This window comes from Uloborus diversus, chromosome 6, assembly GCF_026930045.1.
Source record: "Uloborus diversus isolate 005 chromosome 6, Udiv.v.3.1, whole genome shotgun sequence".
Classification (NCBI taxonomy): Eukaryota; Metazoa; Arthropoda; class Arachnida; order Araneae; family Uloboridae; genus Uloborus; species Uloborus diversus.
The window spans coordinates 10,411,483-10,432,467 of NC_072736.1; the positions used below are offsets into that span (position 1 = coordinate 10,411,483).

Below are 20,985 nucleotides of genomic sequence, written 5' to 3' on the forward strand. Positions count from 1 at the left end.
GGTGAATTGTGGGAGGATGTGGCAGTAAAATGTATCTAGATATAGACTTATTGAACAGACGCTTTTGTGCCTGATGCCACTCACCAGAGTTCATTTGCTGAACATTTCAGTGGCGAGGCACGCAATGGAAGTCCAACTGCGATCTTAATGTCTTTTATTAGTGAGCGGTCAGGAGAAGTACTTTGATAACTTGTAGCGTAAATATGAGGATGCATTTGTTGCGCCGTGGAATATTTTCATACCAGTAAACTGGATCCATGGATTTTTGAAAGCAAGATAGTGACACCCTTTGACAGACCGGGCGTAGGACTGTTAAAACCAAAGGCGCAAGTCAAACTGGACTCCAGTTGGTGGATTTTGAAGCAGAGAATCGACAGCATTCACATCGTATGATTATGCGGCGTGTAAAAGATCCATCGAGTGCTCGTTTGCCTTTGTACTCTTGCCAAAATTAAATTCCCAGTGCAGTTTCGTATTGAAAGGAGCCCAGCTGTCTCCATCTGGTGCGAAAACTAGGCTTCAATATTCTCGTGATAATAGCACTCGCCGATAAGGGAACCACATGGCATAATCAATGCTATATTGGAGTAAACACCATGTAGGATAAAGGTAAAGCCTCTAGTGTAGCTCCATTAGAAAGAATGAAGAAAGATATGGCCAAAAGATGCATTACATCAGACACGTATCCTTGGTTCGTTATGTTTTCAGAAGGCAATGTCTGCAATCATGCGCTTTTGAGCTTATGACACGTTTTTGAAAGTTTAATTACCTGAATTTTTACTATACAGTTCAACATAGTTGTGTTTTCGTAACCTTTCGTCATGATGAAGGCGAAACCCTGATAACACGAGCAAATCGGAAGAGCTGTCATCTATGTATAAAGTGTTTTTAAATGTAACATTTTGTAATGAAGCATGATCTTTGTTAATTTTGCATTGCTCAAAAGGTTTTCCTTTTTGTTTTAGTTCCTCTTCCCACTGTAGAACCCCAGCTGACGACACCAATACCTGAAAAGCGTTGTGCAGATAACGAGTTCACTTGCACCAGCAAAAGCCAATGTATCCCAATGGAACAGAAGTGTGATTTCAAAGTCGACTGTGACGACGGATCTGACGAAGACCATTGTGGTAAGATACTTGAGAAGAAAGTTCAATTAAAATTCTCAGTGAGGAGATACATGATAGACTGGAATTTAGCAGCTTTTTAGTTGCTGTATTTTAGTGTATTATATTTCGAAGTAAAGCCTGATAAAGCGGGAATTGGAAGCACCTGGGAAAGTTATCGCAATACCGGACTTTTCTGTGCCAAGATTTGTGGGAAATAGAAGACATTCTTGTAAATTGTTTTCTATTGGATCCTCGTTCAAATGCCTTGACTCCTTTGACTCCCCCTCCCCCAAAAAAGACTTACTTTCAGAGGTTCATTCGTGTATGAATCGTTTTTGCTAAAAGGACGTTAGTCAAATGCCTTAACCCCTTTCAACGAAACCTGATGTATTTGACATTATTGGACAATTTTATCACAAATGCTTGGAAAACATTTTAAAGAATAAGAAGATATGACAACAAAAACAGTGGTCTGTACTGCATTACTTTTTAAAATTAGAATGCTGAACAATGTTGAAATGCAGTGAGACTAGGCTATTCCACGAAAAAGTCGCCACTTTGCCCCTCCCGTGAAAGTTCATATATTTCACTGAAAATGTATCAATTTCAAAAACTAATGAAATGTGTTTGCTTAAGAATTCACCCATTCGTTTGCAATTTCTTGAGCAAAAATGTTTTTACTTTTTATCTTTTTAAACTATTAACTTAAATGAAATACATGAACTGTCATGTGCAGGGCAACATGCCTGTTTTTTCGTGGATTGACCCAACTGCGTCGGCAACTGGAGGGCACACTTTTTGGCGAGAAAAAACTTCGTTCATTTCTCAATAAACTCGTCTGACTAATAAAGTTCTAGACTAGAATTCTGAATAGTAGCCACCGGACACCAGAGAATCACAAAAAATGGTAGCCACTTTTAACTTTGGTAGCTATTTTTTGAAAAAAAAAAAAAAAAAGTCGAAAAAATAAATAACCTTAAGGGAGTTTGCTTCGAAGTACGTAGCCAAGGTGGAGTCTACTGATGCCCTGAATGCCTCAGAATTGGATGCGTTTTGTCGTAGCACGATATACAGTATAATTTTTACCAACTAAAAGAGCACCATGGTCGCAACTTTTGGCGACTAAGATTTGATTTTTGGTAACCGTTTTTAATAGGAAAGGTCGTCCGTTGACTACTGGTGACTACTAATCTAGAGCTTTACTGACGAAACTGGTCTCATGTCCCCAAATTAGCATTTTTTGTTTTTACTATTCGCTTGATAATCATTGTCTTCTTATTCGGCAGGAAAATGTGATTTCCATCAGGATATGTGCGGCCTACTGAACACGGCAAATAGCAACTACCAGTGGCGGAGGGTGCAGGCTGACGTCTTCGGTATGCAGAAGAACTCTTCCGCCCCTGACAGGGATAGTAGTGGAGATTTGTTTGGTTTCTTTGCTGTTCTTTCAGGACAGAAAACTAGTAAGTTGTTTCATTTTTGATCTAGAACGTTTGGTTTACATTCTAAATGTGTATCGAAAATATATTCCGAGTTCTATCACGCGAAGCAAGATCTATCATGCACATACATCTTTTAAGTAGAATATTTAAAAGAGATGTTATATGCACGCAGACTTTTTATGCTTTGTGCAATTGCGTGTAGTTTTTTTTTCTCTCTGAAATTGGTTTTTGAATGTTAAGAAAGAACTGTAGACATTTAATGTTTAATAATTCATTATTTGTGCTGGCCTTCAATGTGCAAAGCTTCGATCAAAATAATCGTAGAAAAATAATTAAAAAAAAAAATAAATAAAAAACTGAAATGTGTTGAAACAAAAAAAAAGGTTCTTTTTTCCCTGTTTGACTTTTTCATTTTAACAGCATTTTCTCAATATCATTCCATGTGCTTTATCTTGCCTTTGCTGGAGTATGAGCGCACTTTTAAGACCGTATTTTAACGTCTCTGTAATATGCGCGTCAAATTGAGAGATGATAGAATAGTGTAAAGAGGGGATTTTTTTTATTGACACTCTATACCGTTACTTAATATCATTGTTTAGTACGTGTATAGTAAAAATTCACTTTTGCTGTCAAATGTAACTGGAATTGTTGTTTAGAAATACCGGTTTCCGCGAATAGTTTTTATCCAACTTAATCCGCGCAAGAGCTAGGTACAGACTGATATAAATGTTAATTTCCTGCATATAATGCTCAAGAAATTCAGGAATTACGCATGAGAATCTGAAAGAATTGTTGCTTTTGACAAGTGACGTCACATGTTCAGGTGACTATGGTTTAAAGCTTTAAGGGAAAAGTTGTCATGAGACCAAAGGCAATATATCTTTCGTGGATAAAATGTTTTAGAAACTTTCTTCTTCATTCTTATTTTAGAAAGAACTCTCTTTCGACTTACCAATGCGTGCGTTTTTCACTTACATGTTTCACTTTTTGATTTTGACAATTTTGTTTTAATAAGAAATTACAGCTGATTAAAAATATTATTATTGCATTCTCTTTCGCAGATAACGGTTTCAACGTCCCAACTGTAATGAGAACACCAATTCTAGGCGCAACATCACATACCTGCTCTTTGCAGTTCTTCTACCATTTCAATATCAGAGATGGTAAGTTGTAACTTATATTGTGCTGTTATCGAAATCCTTTTTGTAGAACTCGTGGGAGGCTCTCATAGTTTTGGCAAGGAACACAAAATTAGTTTTAATCCCCGTAAATCAATTGCCACCTTCTTCACAACCAATAAGCGTTTATATAATTACCAACCACAACTGAAGCTGGAAGGACAGAATTTCACTTACGAGAAACACTCCGAATATCTGGGATTTATTCTTGATCATGGGTGCACCAGTAACAAACATATTGAACACATTGTTTCGAAAAGTAGAAAATGACTTAACATTCTTAAATATATTGCGGGTAGCGACTGAGGAGTCGACACAACAACCCTTAGAAGCAACATACATGACTTTCATTCGACCTATTCTTGAGTATGGTTTCCCAATTTATTGTTGCGCTTCCAAAACCAACCTTAAGAAGTTATAACTTGTTCAATTAAGTGCTGGCCGGATTATCACTGGTTTGAGACATAGTTGTCCTTCTAAAATCGTTCTTTATGAGGCTGACCTGCAGCCATTCCATACTAGAAGACAAGCTGGTCTTGTTAAATACTACGATAAATTCTCTAGTTATGGCTCTGACAACAAGACCTCAATGTATCTTAACAGCTGGAGTAATCATCAAAGATTAAAATGAAACAGCCCTTTCAGAGTCTTCCCGCCTCTCTACAGTTACCTAATTGTAATGTTGAACCCAACTCGTTACAATGCTGCTTGAATCCTGCAGATGGTCTTCCCAGGGTTCACTTTCACTTTAATTTAAGTTCTCTTGTTAAAAAGAAAGACTACATCCCACTACATCTTATACAACTCTCCATGGAAAACCTGGACCACATTCCTAACAATGCCATCAAAATTTTTACTGATGGTAGTAAAATTGACAACCTTGCAGGTAGTGGCATATTTATACATACTCCTCATGCCAACTTGACTCTTTGTCAGCGTAATCCCGATCACTGCTCCGTCTTTAGAAGTGAATTGATTGCAATAGACCTTGGAATAGAAGCTATTCTTTCTGAGGAGGATTATGGTGACTTATGGATCTTGTCTGACAGCCGTAGTTTTCTCCACTATCTTAGTTATTGGCTTCTTGTTGGCCACAAGACCAGCAAATCCATACTACTTAAGTTAAAACTCATTTCTCTAAATCATGATGTTCATTTGCAATGGATACCCTCTCATGTGAACATCCACGGGAACAAAATGGCCGATAATCTTGCTAAGGTGGGTTGCAGGATTCAAACAACTCCATCATCCAATCTTAACTTTATGGAGACTTACTCCCGAGAAAAATCAAAAATTTTGAAGGAGTGGAAAACACTCCCCACCCATGATTTGTACAAGGGATCAGTCCGGGTACATCTGTCACATGAGGACATGTGACAGATGTACCCGGACTACTCTCTCCAGACTTGCTAGTGGTCACATCAAGTGTCTCACTTTCAACGAGGGCAAGAAAACTTTTGCCATCTTCACCAAGTGCCTAAGGCATCAGGCTTTTCCAGTTCACATTTGGGATTGCATGGGACTCTGGAGGATCTCTTTAGCAATCCCCTTTTGGTTCTCGACTTCCTTACAGTTAACAGGATCGTGGATCTTGTCTGACTCCGTCAGACAGTGAGGATAACTACAACAAATACAACAACAACGTAACTCATGCAAGACAATCTTTTAACGAAGTTTCTCTGAAATTGAAGAATCTTCTTTGTTTTTTTTTTTGTCTATCCTCGTAAAATTATTTTTTGCCTCCCTTACTTCACACAGTTAAGCTCTTTTTCTAATTTCGCAAGCTAATTAATATTTTGAGCTAATAATCATTGAGTTGAGGAAGGATTCATGAAATTTGCTGAATGAAATTAGTTTTCTTTTCGGATAATATCCTTGAGCATGTAGTTACTTTTCCTTCCTCATTGTATACAAAGCAGGAAACCATGAAAAAAGAAAGGAAAAAAAAAACAATTAAAAACCATAGTGAAGCTGTTTTTAACGCATAAATAGTCTCTCAACAAGAAAGATAATGGTAAAAAGAAGAAGAAATAACACTATGCACAAATTTTAACAGATATCCATAGCTATAAAAGATTTATATTAACAATTAGCTTAAAGTTTCTTTGCTAGTAGTGGTCAAGAAAAAACGAAAGCATTCAGTAATGTTTTACTTTTTTTTTTTTTTTTAGGCTACCTGAAAGTTTTCGTGACCAGTTTGGGCCAAAAGACAGAAAGATTTTCTGTTGTGAAGAGTACCGGTAAAAGTTGGCAATTCGCTTACGTGCCAATCGGCAACTATGCTCGAGGGAAAAGGGTACGTATTTATGGATATTTTTAAAGAATATTTCTAAGAATACCTTGTAAATCATAATGATGGGTAACTGTAAAAATTAGACACACATTTTAAAAGTTTAATTAGTTATTACAAATTAAATTGTTTTCTCAATACGTTTGGAAAATAGGGATGGAGTTTTGGCAACATAGTTCAGTAAACTGTATTCTATAGTCCATTTTCCAATTTCAATATGCTGCAGTGTTGCTCACTCATTGATTCAAAACATTAAAAGCCTCTGATTGAAGCTGTTAAAAGCTCTAGAAGTGTGGGAAATATTTCATTTTCGCGCCTAATAAAATCGTGCTCTGATCATCATATTGTTGCTTGACCCTTCGCTTGACACGTAGAAAAGTTCTTCAGAAAAGGAACCAGGGACATGTCAATGAGAAGTCACTCTGACCTTCCAATCTGTCCCCCCCCCCCCCCTTTGTCATTGCGAAGAATTTGTAAACTTCAAAGACGCAAGTAGCTGTCCATTTTTGAAAAACTGCTAAGTTCTTTGAGGTAAAGGTTTTTTTTTATCGTCCCCTTGATTTTAATGATTTACACATGAGTTTGCAAACAAATTGTATTATATACCTCACGAGAGAGTGAGGGTGATGCAAGGAAAGGATAGAGAATCTGGATTGCGAAATGTTTTCGATGTTTTTTATTTTTTATTTTTGGGGGGAATAGTTAATTAAAGAGTTTGCTTAATCTGAAAACCTAATTTCTTCTTCCCTCTAGATTGAATACCATGGCTACACTTATTACAGCGCAGTGGCGAGACAAGTACAAGACATAGCTATTGACAACATCAATTATGTGAACTGCGATCCGAATTATATCCATGAAGGAAGTAAGTGCAATTATATAGTTTTCCACAATTATTCTGTCATTTTCAAAATACTCGTAAAAAGTTAATTTTTAAGCTAGCTTGTAGTCAGACAGTTTTGAAAAATGACTCTTATTTTATGATTAACTCCTAAATCTGGGTTTCAGGCCATCATATTTTGTTGCCAGTTCTTGGTTTGTAGCTCAAGATATTTTCTGTCTCGTAGTCGGAACTTTGGTGTGCTCATTAAATAACATAAAATCTGTTGAAAGCAACCAAATCATAAATGTCGTCAAACTTTTACCCAGACTAAATAAATAAAGATATTTAAGTCTAATGATGGATTCTCACGCAGTGCCAAAGCAGAAAATAGGACTGTCCTGATACACTACAGTAATGGTTGTTAGTAAAATAGATTTTTTGTTCTATTTTGGTTTACAAGATTGGTCCTTTGAAAGAGCAAACAGTAAACATTACATTGATTTTTTTTTAAAATATATTTTAGTAAATCTAGTTTTTCACGAAGAAACAAACATAAAACTTGATTTTGTGTTACTTTTTTCATTTACCCCGGCTTTTACAAAGGCCAAGCAACAAGCACAAAATAGAAATTTTGGTCTGGTTTCTGGTACCAGGTCCCAGATCCCTTTCAAGAGCAAATAGCAAACAAAAAATTGATTTTTTAATTTTATATATTAATATGTATTTAGCTCATGTGTACAAACTTTGTAGTATTCAAAGAAAGGCTGCGTGGCTGTTTGGCGTTAAAAAATGTTTTATGGTTTAAATTATTTTTTGCACTCAGGCATCAACTGCACTTTTGATGTTGACGAATGCGGATGGTACCCAGACAACAACTTCACCGTCACAACCTGGCAAAGAGCAAAAACATCCATTGAGTACGGACCTAAAAACGATCACACTGGAAAAGGAGGTAAGCAAGAGGCGTGTTGCTTTCCATCTGTGTAAATGTACAGTCAAATGGGCTTTACTTGATTTTCACAGAACCCGCGATTATCCGCCAAATCATGTAAAAACAGTCCCAAAATGGCCAAGCGAAGAGCAACCAACAGCGCTTTCACTTCCGACTTCAATGTTTAAAAATTTGACTGACTGTTTAATTAGTTCCAACTTGACGAAAATTTTGACCTGATTTTGATGACGGGGTCCGGCAGCAGTCGAGAAGGACCTTCAAACTTATGGATGGAAGGTTTAAGGAAAACGGCTTGATAATTGCGTGTCTTTGTGCCCTTTCGATGATTGAAATTCAACAAACTGAAATAGTTTGCTTTACTAAAGTAAATTGTAATCATTTTAAAGCGTTTGCCCGGATATTTCGACAATATTATGCGTAACATTAGAAATACGCAAGCTTAAGATCTTCAGCAAGGTCAAGCAAGGTTAAGCTTCAATGGGTCATTAAAAGTTAACTTGTTCGTACGTTTTAAAAATGTACTTTCTCATCTCCTGATTGTTTGATTTGATTTCTTTCATATGAAAGTTTGTTTTTGCTAAAGGATGGGGGAAGAAAGAGAAAAACATGTCAAACAAAAAATGTGTTGAAGAAGTAAAATATTTTTAATTCTATAAAATCATTTCACTTAAACTATTTACTGCTTGCAAATAAATGAATAAATAAAATAAGTCAAAAGTAAAATGAAAAACATCGTCAAAAGTTACCCAAATAAATAGAAAGTAAACAAATAAATAACCGACTCAATACCTTATATTAATGAACTGCCGTTAATTATCGTAAGAGATCATTTCTTGAGTCTTACATCATCGTGAATAGCTTACTACTTTCCTGAAGATTACTTCAGTATTGTCAATGACTTGTTTCTGATTCTCCATACAGGCTATTTCATGTATCTCAAGGCGTCGTGGTACTACCGCAAAGGCGACAAGGCTCACCTCGTGGCTCCTCGTCAGAACGCGACTTCGGGGCGCTGCTTCAACTTCTGGTACCACATGTTCGGGCAAGATGTCGGAACCCTCAATGTCATCGTCAGAACGGACCAGGGCAACACCACCATCTGGAGCAAAAGCGACTCGCAGGGCAACGCATGGAAGCAGGGAATGAGAACAGTCAAGAGCGACGATCCATATTCGGTGAGCCCAGGTCCATTACGATTCGATTCGATTCCGAGTCACAACTGACTACAACTGTATTTATGTCGAGGACTGCATACTAAGTGCCTTGCCTCCATTATTTTTTTTATACCGATAAATGACAGCACCATCACCGGATCGAACAGTTAATGAGGATTTAGAACTAGTCCAGGAGCTAATAGCTACCTGGTCCTAGCACCCCCCAGAGGTATAGTTTCACTTGGAGGACATTGAGACCACGAGCATATTTAACGTCGCCCAGTCCACTTTAATGACGACAGTGGATCTTCGACCATCGAGGTTCGAACTCAGGACCCTCCGGCCCCGAATCCGACACTCTACCGATCGGGCTACCACGGCCCCCCTGTTCCATTATTTTCAGCTTTTTGAATTTTCAAAATTAGTTTGAATTCTGAAATTTTGAATTCAAATTATGTTTTTCGCAATCACAAGTTACGACAGGGCCCTACTCATTGGGGGCTATTGTTTCTAGAAACAGCTCTTGTCCTCCCAAGCCTACCCCTCCTCCTGGGCGGTTACGTGTGTATAGTTGTGTGTGTGTGTGTGCAGGCGTGTGTGTATGTGTAGGCGCGCTTGCGTGCATGTGTAGGCTTGTGTGTGTGCGTAGATCTGTGTGTATGCACGTAGGCGTGTGTGTATGTGTGTAAAGGCTTGTGTGTGTGTGTGTGTGTATGAACGCGTGTATGTGTAGGACGTGGACGCCCCCGACCGGGAGAAACGGTTTCCAGGAGGCAGTGCTCAGAGCCGCGCCTGCAGAGGCCGGTGGGCGGGTGGTGCTGGTGTCCCTGGTCCAAGCTGAAAAAAGAACCACAGCATCAAGGACGGCCAAGTGAAAGCAATAAGCAATCGTGATTGCTGAAAAAAAAAAAAAAAAAAGCAAGACCCTTATTTAGGGCGTAAAAAATGTGAGGCATGTGTACAATATGTTAACTAGGCACTGACATCAGCTAGGTATTGACGAAGGGCTGATTCCTCGAAACCGGTCAGACTATTTAACGTTTTTCTTTAAGCCTATTGATGTTGTTTACATGATACAATTGCACTGTGCTAGTAAACGATATTTTAAATCGGAGCGTTGAGCTCATATGGGTAATCATATGAACTCTTTCGCAAATCATTTAGTTTTCACAAAAGTTTGTTAGTTCTTTCCATCGATGGTTTTAATGCAGCGCAATTGCATTATGTAAAGAGGCCCTTTGTGCCAAAACCTACCCAGAGAACACATGAACTGTAGTTTCATTCATCAATCTTAATATGTTTGAATACATACAGAGGATGTTTTTGGGCCAGCGTCATTGCTGAGAAAAATTCTAAATCGCTCCTAACCCTAATGCCTATCATAAATACTTTACCAATACTCTCTAAATGATGATTGTGTTACTTTGTTCTGATTTAGCAACGTTTTCACGAATTTCAGAAATTTCTTGCTGCTGTGTCGATATGAAACCTTTGAAGAAAGTTAATGTACAATAAAAAAAATTTCGTTCAAAAGTATTAGGAGTGAATCAACTAATCATTAGACATAAAAATTTGTTTACATTGCCTACAAAAAAAGGAAAGTAATTTGTTCAGCTTCTTTTGTCCGAAATACTCCTTGAAATGATTTTTTAAGGTTAACTTTCAGTTTTCGCTTTTTTTTTCCGTGGAAATTAATAAGCTCTCATTGGTGTAATAGCGTAACTTTTGTGCAGAACTCAGATGCAGAAAAAAACCGAGCAAATTTATGTGGTAAAGATATGCGCATTAACGTTAAAAGAGCACAAAGTTGCAAAAACTTGCAGACAAACCCTTCAAAGTTACTAAGTTTCCAGCGCAAAATGAAATAGGACTATGGATCCAAAGATATCCGACCAAAATGTTTCTAAGATATCTGTCAAATTGCTTTTGTCGGTAGTATTTACATCCGTAAATCCGTATCTTTTTACAATAAAGAGGGAGTCCTTGGTAGAATCAAAAACGTACCTGAAATTTTTAGCAAATTAGACTTTTTTAAAGTTGCAGACCGTTTCTTAGCACAAATGTATTAGTTATTCTACTTCGGCCTATAAAATAGTTCAACGATTTGAATCGGGATATACTGTTAAAACACGAGTAATTAATGTTTTCTTCTAAACCATTGTTCCAGATTGTGATAGAAGGTATCTTTGGGGCGTACGCCAAACCAGTAATTGCCATAGATGATGTCGAAATGTATGAAGGAAAATGTCCTCATGCAGGTGAGATTTTATATTCACTTACCATTACAGAATTTTAGTCAAACGAAGAACTTCAATATTTTGCAAACAAAATTTATAAAGTTATTAAAATGAACTTTCAAAAAATGTTTTAACTAACTTGTTTTGTTCTTTCAGTCGCTTGTGATTTTGAAGCTGATTATTGCGATTGGACGTATTCAGGATTTGATCTGCAAGTGGCCAAAGGGAACAATCCACCAAAAGATCACACAACTGACACTGAAACAGGTAACAAACCTAGAGGCATTCTGAGCAAATTTTCATTGAGAATGGGGTAACACATATCCTAATGAGCCAAAACATTATGACCAGTCAGTTAATAACCCGTTGTGCCACCTTTGGCCTGCAAAACAGCTGCGACTCGCCTTGGCATGGATACCACAAGCTCTTGGTAGACGTCTGGAGATAGATTGTACCCAAAAATAATGCAGCGGTCACGCAAAGTTGAGATTTCTTGACATGAGGGTGTTTCAGCCCTGAGCTGCCTTTCCGTGAAATCCCGAATGTACTCGATAGAATTTAAATCCGGTGAAGTTTGGGGCCAGGACATTAATTTGAATACTTCATCATGTTGCTGGGTCCACTCCAACCCAATTATAGCCCTGTGACACATGGCATTCTCCTGCTGGAAGATGCCATTTCCAGCAGTAAAGACCGACGCCATGCACGGGAGCACCTGATCTGCCTCGATGTTCAGACAGTCCACAGCCTTCATGGTATGTTCTACCATAACTAAGGGTCCCAGAGCCTGCTAGGAAAAGTCTCCCAGACCACAATAACGCCACCATCAGCCTGTTTGTGACCAACGGTACAAGACGGGAGTAACTGTTCGCCTGTAAGACGGCGAACCCTGACACAACGATCCATGTGATGAACGAGAAATCGTGATTCGTCGGACCATACAACTCTCTTCCAGTCATCCAAGGACCAGTCTCGGTGTTCTTGGTTCCACTGTAGGCGTAGTTGGCGATCACGATTGGTCAATAGTGGCACGAGTAGGACGTCTGCTGCGCAATCCCATATCCAACAGTGTCCGCTGAACTGTGTGTTTGGAAACACTTTCACTCGCAACTGCATTGCATTGAGCTGTCAGTTGATCAACTGTCTGCCTCCGATTTTGCTTTACCAAGCGGCCGAGTTTCCGACTTCCCTTATCTTTGAGGACGCATGGCCGTCCCACATCTTTACGCCTACTGTTGGTTTCACCGTCCTTTTTCCACTTCGCATAAGTACTAACAACGACAGATCATGAACAACCTACCAGTCTTGCAGTTTCTGAGATACTCGTTTCGAGTCTTCGGGTAATCACAATCTGCCCTCTATCAAATTCGCTGAGATCGTTACCCTTTCCCATAATTCGCAAAAGAAAGTGGTCGAATGAAGCCTGGCCTTCTCCAGCACCAGTTATATACCAAACCCCACTTCATCAAATAGTCTCCACGTCATCCAGATGAATTCCTTGAAAAAGTTAGGGGTGGTCATAATGTTTTGGCTCTTGAGTGTATAAGTGTGCGTAGATAATTTAAGTACCTTCCAGGGGTTGCGTTAGTTAAATTAGGTACCTAAAATAGTTTAATTCAAACATAGCACTGATTCTGTACTTTGTAGTTCGAAGAAGCAATATCAGATTTTGCTTAAATCCTATAGTTTCGGTTTGTTCAACAATCAGTATTTTTACTCAGAGCAGAAGCAAACAATGCCACTTGTAATTCACAGAATATTCTAAAACTATCAATTTCCATGAAAACGTTAATGTATTGATTTCTTTTACAGGCATTCGAAGAACTGCTCTCCTCAGAAGAAAGAACTGACACTTTTCCCAGGAAACTGGGTGTTAAGACACACAAAGAGGTGCATCAGCTGTACTAATAGTGAAAGCGCGGAAATAGCCACAAACCAGGGATAGTACCAGGTTATCTGTGAACAAATTCACACAGACCGGTACCGTCAGATGTTGATGGTCGTCCAAGGATGTTTTTCCTACGCCGCACTACCGCTTCGTCAGACTTTGTTCAAAAATGGCCAGGTGCTTGCCCTTGCTGTTGGCTGTTTCCCGTATTTTCGCTGCAGTTCTGAAGAAACAACTCTTAAAAAACTAAAAGTGGCTATTCTTAAAACTAAGGAGAGCATTTCTTCAAAAACCTGTAAAAGAAATCAATACATTACTGTTTTCATGAAAATGGATCATTATTTTCAGAACACCTTGTAGTTTAAAAATATAGCTACATTTCTAACGTAGCATAAAACACTCATCTTTTGAAGTGTTCAAAAATTTTCTGAGCTCTGTTCGCGAAAGTTTAATAAAGCTAGAAAAAAATAGCAAACGTTACGACCTCTTTTCTCGAAACTGATAATTTTGACATCAGTTACTCTTGTTTCAAGGTACAGAATTAATACATGAAAGATTGTACTTTCCTAGTACAGCAATTAACTCTATTCATCTGAAAATGTTCCTTGTAGGTAGTTATGCAAAACTTACCGTCGAGAACGGAAGACTGATTAGTCCCGAGTTGTACCTCTCGAAACCGGACTATTGCCTGAATTTCTGGTACTTCCTTGAGGGTGACAGAGACACTCAGCTGAAGGTGCAAAAATGGATACCTTTCGAAGAAGACTCGAATCTGAAGTACGTAAACGTGTGGACGGAGGTCGCGGAAATCAACATGAAAGGGCAATGGATGCATGCCACTGCTAAAATTGATGACATTTCCAAATCAGATCTTTATGTAAGTAGCTTTTTACGACTTAAATTTCTCCTAGATTTTAACATTAATTATTTTTTAAACATTTGATTGAATAGGGAATAAAAGAGCTCCGACTCTAGGCGTTTCTGAACTGTTTGCTAATGTTCGCAGAAGTATTTCTGCTGATTGTGTTTACTACGTACGCGCACTTCGATAACTAACACTTAATATACCTCCATAGGTTGAAATCATCTGTTAAAGTATTAGGAGGCATTTTTTTAAATCAACATTTTTATTGACACAAGATATGCAAAAACATATTTTGCTACTACATTCATAGCTACAATTACAAACATAAATATCAGTTCTTCCATCGAACAGCAAATTTCCTTACCTATTTATTTACTGCTAGTTTGCATAACTCTGCGTTAAGCATTGAAGTTCGTTAATAGCAGCGACACCTTTAACTTTGACTGTACGAAAATAAATATAGAAATACGGTTTTTAACACAAATATACGATCGAACATAACTAAAATTAATAATTCTGGCAATGCTCATCAAAATAAATTCACTGATGTTTCATTAACTTAACTTTTCATTATCAGGTACAATTTAACGGATCTCGCAAAAATGCGAGCAACGTAGTGGCCATAGATGACGTTTCTCTGGACGAAGGAACCTGTCCGCCCTACGGCAGTTGCACATTCGAGAAGGACTTCTGCACTTGGCGGAACTTGCCCAGGCCTATCAGCACGGGACTCAGGTGGTTGCGAAACTCTGGTAGCATACCAGGCACCACAACAGGACCGAAGTTCGATCACACCATAGGAACAGCAGAAGGTTTGTACCGTCTAGACTCTGTATCGATTGTTTTTAAGTTGTTTCGGGAATAGTTGCTTTGCTGGAATTGTGGTAGAGCTTTAGTTGCACAGGTGGCTCCTTTCTAGAGGTTGAGTGGGAAAAGCGTTTCAGAGCTCCATAACATATAATGAAGATTTAAAAAAACAAAACGAAAATAGTAAGCCATTCATTATCCGCACTCTAATTAATCAAATAGTTAAATCACCCGAACATATTATTCTTTTTTTGGCAATTGATCTCGCAAGATCGGAAATATTCTTCCAAACTATACGAGAATTAGAACTTGGGAGAAGGAGGGGAATCAAGATGAAGACGGCAGAGTTTTATCAATTTTAACCAAGACTGACTCAAAAAAGTGAAGGAAAATTACACACAACAATATTTCTGAAACCTATCGATTCACTACTAAATTTCATTGAAATGCATTTTTCATGCATTATAAATTAGGCACGCATAAGCAAAGAGATGTAAGTGTACTTTTTCGAGCATTAAACAAAACACGTTCAAAGTTTAAGTGCTAGGTATGCTTTTATTGAACATTTTTTCTAAATCATGTGAAATATCAGCGCTTACCTGTACTACTAGTACTACATCTTGCTTCAAAACAGATAAGTTTCTTCTTCCTACTAGTTGCCCCATTAAAAAAAAAAATTTTTTTTGGCATGTACATTCCTTTGTTTCCAGATAAGTATGTCAACCGTTTTAAATTTAGTCAGCAGCATCCCTGAAGGTTCGTGTAAATGTCAGAAATAGAGCCGTGACCGACCAGTTCGGGTAATCATCGTGGTACTTCATACAAGGACTGATTGCTGAGTAGGCCAAGTAAGCCATCGCTTAAGCGTAATTCAAACAGCGTCCGCACATCACGTTCGCCACGTAAAAAAGTGGACAGAGTAACGATTTCCGAAAAGGGAGAAGCATTCATACTTTGCGGATGCGAAAAAGGCACATGTCAGTCTCTCACCCAATAGAGAGAGCGCGCTCATCTCGCGGAGACCAATGAAATGCGACGCCCAACTGAGCCGTCAGATATCTGGCTTCTCGTCTCGTCGACGGGTCCCGTACAATACGGCTTTTACTGTCATGGCAACGCCGGCCGAAAACTGGTTTTAGGGAGAAAAGCATACGTCGGTGACAGATGTGCGGACGCAGTGTGAATGTTACATTATTAGAGCCTGTACTTTGTGGGGGCTTCCTGAAAGCTGAAATTGGCTTAGTGAATGGCGAAAATGTAAAGTTTTTGTTCTAGGGTACGTGCTTCTTCTGGGACCTCTTGCAGATGATATATAACCAGAAAATAATTTCGGGGAGGGTTTAAAAACCTTTATGCGGAGTTTTGCGCTATTTGTGCTAATGTTCAAGTCGTCGCGTTATCTATTGTGAAAGCGTTTTATGCAATTAATATACATATAAAACACATTTGAATTTTGAACAATTATTTTTGGAAATTTTTTAATGTAAACGAACATTTAAATGTCAAACTGAACTTTTCAGGGAGGAGGGGGGGGGGTTGAACTCAAAGACCCCCCCCCCCCCCTTGTATACGGCCCTGACCGCTCGATAGTTTAGTCGAGCTCTGACTCCATGAATTTGAGCAACAAAAATCAGTGCCAGATTTCGATCAAATTTAGTTTGATACAAATCTCTTCACGAGATAGTAAACTTTTCGGTGCAACAGCATTCAAAGTGATGTACTTTTCTAGCATTGAGTTGTAGTAATCATACTTACCTTAGTCCTGTGAACTCTTTTTTTAGCAATCAGTATTTTTTATTCAGAGCTAAAACAACCAATGTTGCTTGCAATTCAAGTACAGTTGAAGCTCGTTAATTCAATCACGCTTTAAACGAATTAATGCTTAGACGAACTATATTTTCGATCCCCTTTCTATTAGTTTTTTTTTCCGAATGAGACGAACTGATTTTAACGGCCCCTTAGGGTTCGTTTTAACGAGATTCGACTGCATACCTAAAACAATTTAAATGTTTGAAGTGTTCAAAATTTCGCTGTGCTGTGGAGTGAATACTAGAAAGAACGAGAAAAAATTAAGTAACTCTACGACAACTTTTTTCAAGACTAATATATTTGACATTGCTTGGTTTTGCTCCGAAGTGTAGATGCTTTATTATTATATAAAAAAAAGTGATTTTTTTATAGACAAGGTTGTTGCCCCCAACAGTCGCATGAATCGTGAAAGTTTTTTCATATTTTAAATATTTATGGACTATATGTACTTTCATAGGTTGGTACATCTACATGGACGGAAATTTTGGCCAAACCGGTCAGAAGGCAGTATTGGAAAGCGAAATTCTTCATTACGCCCCTACAGCATGCTTCAAGTACTGGTACCACATGTATGGCTGGGGTAAGTGAATTATTTTTTCATGAAGTACTTACTCAGACCGCAGATTAAAAGAATTTTTTTCGCATTCAGCATTTTTTTTTTTTCTGCACGGAACGTAAAAAGAAACATCAACAAAGCTTGAAGCGTAGGGAAACATTTAACACAAATTATTTCTTAATTTAAAAGTATTTTTTAAACAATAATTTCCTCGAATTATTAGTCTTCATCATTTCTGCAGTAGATTTTCCTTTTGAAAAAGAATTTCAAAGTGATCACTGTTTCCCAGGGTCGGACTATCTATACGGGCATTTGGGCAAAATCTCGGTGCGCCGTTCTAAAAGGCGCCTATCTACCGTCGTTAGCAGATTATTTAAATCAATATTTGATTATTTATTTTAAATAATTAATTGATTAGTAATTCAGTTTAGAGTAAATTATATATTTTATAATTTATGTTTCTGAATATTAATTAAATATTTTGATTAAGATTGTGAGGGCTTTATACATTTAATTGGAGAGGGCACCGGTTTCTCTGGATGCCCGAGCCGATTTATACTCCCAGTCCGACCCTGCTGTTTCCCATATATACAAGAAAAATATTTAAAATAATTTATGAAAAAAGTTGCAAATCAGTAGAAAGTTCCCATTTTCCTCCCATTAAACTTTCTTTTCTCAGTGACAGTTGAACGTCAGCTTTTTCTTCAGTAAAACAGGGATACAAGATCCTATAATCTTAAGAAACAAAAACACAAGGGTCATTCAAATAAAAAGGTATGGAGCATCGTAAAGAATAAATCAATTAAAATTTCAGCATGCCATATTTGGACAACAGAGGGAAACATTTATAGCCTAAATGTACTATTCGGTGTGATTGTGCGCATGAGCGATATGAGGCCCCTACATATACGAGCCGGCGCATCAGCTTAAGATCAGCCTTTTTGGATCGGAGCGCGTGTTTGAGTGGTTGTCTTTTCTGGTGAGTTATCGCGTTTGCTGATTGTTAACTGCGAGCGATTATTAGCGGCACGTGAATTGTTTATTAAAGAACGTATTATTTTCAGCAAATTTGGCGAAACTCGAATCTTTGCTGTGGTAACCCTAGCAGCGCAACAATGAAAAATCCAATCCAAAATGGCTAAACTTAAGTTGATGCGTCGGCCTGTCTGTATAGCGGCTCTAGAGCGATCGCGTCGCTCATGACGAAGAAGCGCAGCAGATAGTTGAGTGTTCCGTCCAATTGATGATTGCGAAATTTCTATCTTGGAGGAGCAGCTAGATGTTTGAGCAAGGGGTTAATCGAAGCAGCTTTGGTCTTTTCGAAAATACTTTCTCCCTCACTCGTCAACCACTTTTCCATCATTCCGGATCGCCGAGAGTCAAGATGGTCAGTTTGGTCGCCGGACCCATATGAAACTTGTCAAATTCATCACTCCGATGTCACTCCGATTCCGAACCAGGTCCCCTGAATGAACGGGTCCCAAGTCTCCGACTAAGCTGACATGGCCTCTAGTCTGCCTACCATCATCTAGCAATGAACATCGACTGACTAATCCCTTCCACAGTCACAAACTCGATAACAACCAGCTGTATTGCATTTGTCGATTTTTGCGATTACCTAACCTGCAGTTCCGCTTCAATCTGACGGACAGAACTATCTGCTTCGTTTCTGCGTCATGTGCAGAGTACCCGTGCATGCTCACAAACTCGTTGAAAAGTACATTTTGACAACAGATGTCTCAGAACCAGGATTCGATTAACCTCTGAAGTTAGGGGAAGCCGAGTCTTTCTTCGGGGTCCTCTACTTTGTATAGGGAGGGGGGAGGATTTTTTTTTCTGACTTTTACCCACATTGAAACAAAACTCACTAATGCTACACATATCATTTCGAATACTGCTTTAGTTGATTAGTTTGTTTCCCCCTCTCACACTACCATGTAGAAATTTGCTCATATGCAATTCTATGTCAGTAATACAATTCGAATGTTTGCATTATCTTTAAAAATGCATTTAAAAACAGCAACTGGATTTTTTAAAGCGCACTTTTCACTCATTTTTGGGCGTTTTGAAAAGTATGAGGGAAAGCTCAAGATTCAGTTATTCCAGTCGTTGCCTTTCATTTCAACGACACTTTTGTACAATATAAAAGTACCTCAGATAGAAGAACGCTTTAATTACCCTGCACAGTCGAGTTTATTGCTAACCTATGAAGGAAAGAGCTTTACAAAGATAGTCGACAGAAATTTCGCCAATGATTTGACTTCTAAATCTGCGGGAAACTCACCAAAGATCACAAAGCTGACATTGGATGGTATCTGATTTGGCATCTTATATTTGTTGCAAATTTTGAGCACCATATTTCAGCTATTGTCCTTTATGGTGTCACTTTTATTTGCACTCCATTTCTGTGCTTCCGTTTGTGTTGAAATGTACCTCTAACGTGCCGAAAGAAGCATAACTTCAGAAGTGACTGCTATTGATGCCTAAAAGCCGAAATCGCTTCGTGATTATAACACTTCTTGAACTATTTTTAACAGAGCTTTGATTTTTTTTCTAAATATCCGCGCTTTTTGCTTTCAGGATCCGGGTCTTTAGACGTAGTTATTGTCAATCACACCGACAATAAAGTATATAAAGTAATGAGCATCAGTGGAAGCCAAGGAACTAACTGGTACAACGTCAAACGACCCGTCAAAGATCTCCCACCTTCTTACAAGGTGAGTTTGTTTTGAATGAAACAAGTCATCAACACGACTTAAATATAAAACTGTTGCTTATTTTGATGATGTCTTGATTATACCAAAAATATGGTTTCAAGAATGACTTTTTTTTTTTGTTTGTGTGTAGATTCGATTTATTGGCACGAGAGGTCGCTTTGGGGATCTGGCATTAGATGATATTCTTATCCAAGAGGGAAACTGTGCCGATCCTGTGACAACTATTCCACCTCCCACGGAATTACGTAAGCATTTTTGTTTCCCATAAAATGTTTTCCCTACAATAATTATGTGTCGTTCTATACACCACGCGAATTACCATCGTCTTGTTCCACGTAAAGTTGAGTACAATGACATATACATAATATTTGAGTTATGACGTTATTATTGTTGTTTTTAAAAGATCCTGATTCTTATCGACGTGTTGAAGTGGATATTTCTGTACCATCTGTGTTATGAGCTTGATGGTTTTACAGTCGATTTATTTTGCTTCGAATAAAATAACCACAATAAATAAATAAATGAATAAATAACTGGTTATCATGTTTATAAGAGTTTAGTAGTGATTTAAATTGCATTGAAGTGTAATCAGTTATGGAGAATGATTCTCATTTGAATTTTTTTGCTTTATAATTTGCAAAAAACTTGGACTTCAGATGGAAATGTTGCTCTTGATCAAGTGACGCATTTGCGACAATAAAATTACCAAATAGGAACTTCTTACCTCCTCTAGTAGGAATGAATCAAGCCAGAAATTAAGCGAAAATTAAATAACAGGAAACTCCTAAAACTTACATTAAAATATCTTATATAATTAAAAACTGAGCGTATGTACCTATGTATGTACGAACTGACTCTCGAACAAGGTATCGATGGATTCGTAATCTTCCCGTCTTCATGTTTGGCTATTTAACATAATCCTCCGATAATAATTAGCGGAGATATCAATTAAAAACTATTAATTATGGTACTTAGATTTCGACATAAAATTCCTATTTTTCGAAGGCTTTCCTCCATTTAAATTATTGTTCAGTGTTTCATCTCAATTTTCCGTAACAATGCTTTTATTAAAATTTGTAGCGTGATGAAAATCGATGAGACGAAAGATCTGTTGCCGTTTTTTCCTCAACTTTTATTTTCGAGGCGCAAAGCCGGGCGACG

At 38.0% G+C, this 20,985-nt stretch overlaps 1 protein-coding gene across 1 annotated transcript in view; it reads left to right on the forward strand.

Annotated features, from left to right (window-relative positions):
• The window catches only part of LOC129224200 (MAM and LDL-receptor class A domain-containing protein 2-like), a 150,054-nt gene that overhangs the window by 29,671 nt on the left and 99,398 nt on the right, over window positions 1–20,985 (forward strand). Inside the window, 15 exon segments of the mRNA XM_054858617.1 lie at window positions 966–1,127; window positions 2,393–2,569; window positions 3,610–3,711; window positions 4,613–4,944; window positions 6,770–6,881; window positions 7,663–7,791; window positions 8,713–8,966; window positions 11,113–11,203; window positions 11,339–11,449; window positions 11,854–11,937; window positions 13,682–13,947; window positions 14,513–14,747; window positions 17,009–17,131; window positions 19,688–19,824; window positions 19,955–20,069. Of these exon segments, the coding sequence (XP_054714592.1) occupies window positions 966–1,127; window positions 2,393–2,569; window positions 3,610–3,711; window positions 4,613–4,944; window positions 6,770–6,881; window positions 7,663–7,791; window positions 8,713–8,966; window positions 11,113–11,203; window positions 11,339–11,449; window positions 11,854–11,937; window positions 13,682–13,947; window positions 14,513–14,747; window positions 17,009–17,131; window positions 19,688–19,824; window positions 19,955–20,069 (2,430 nt within the window).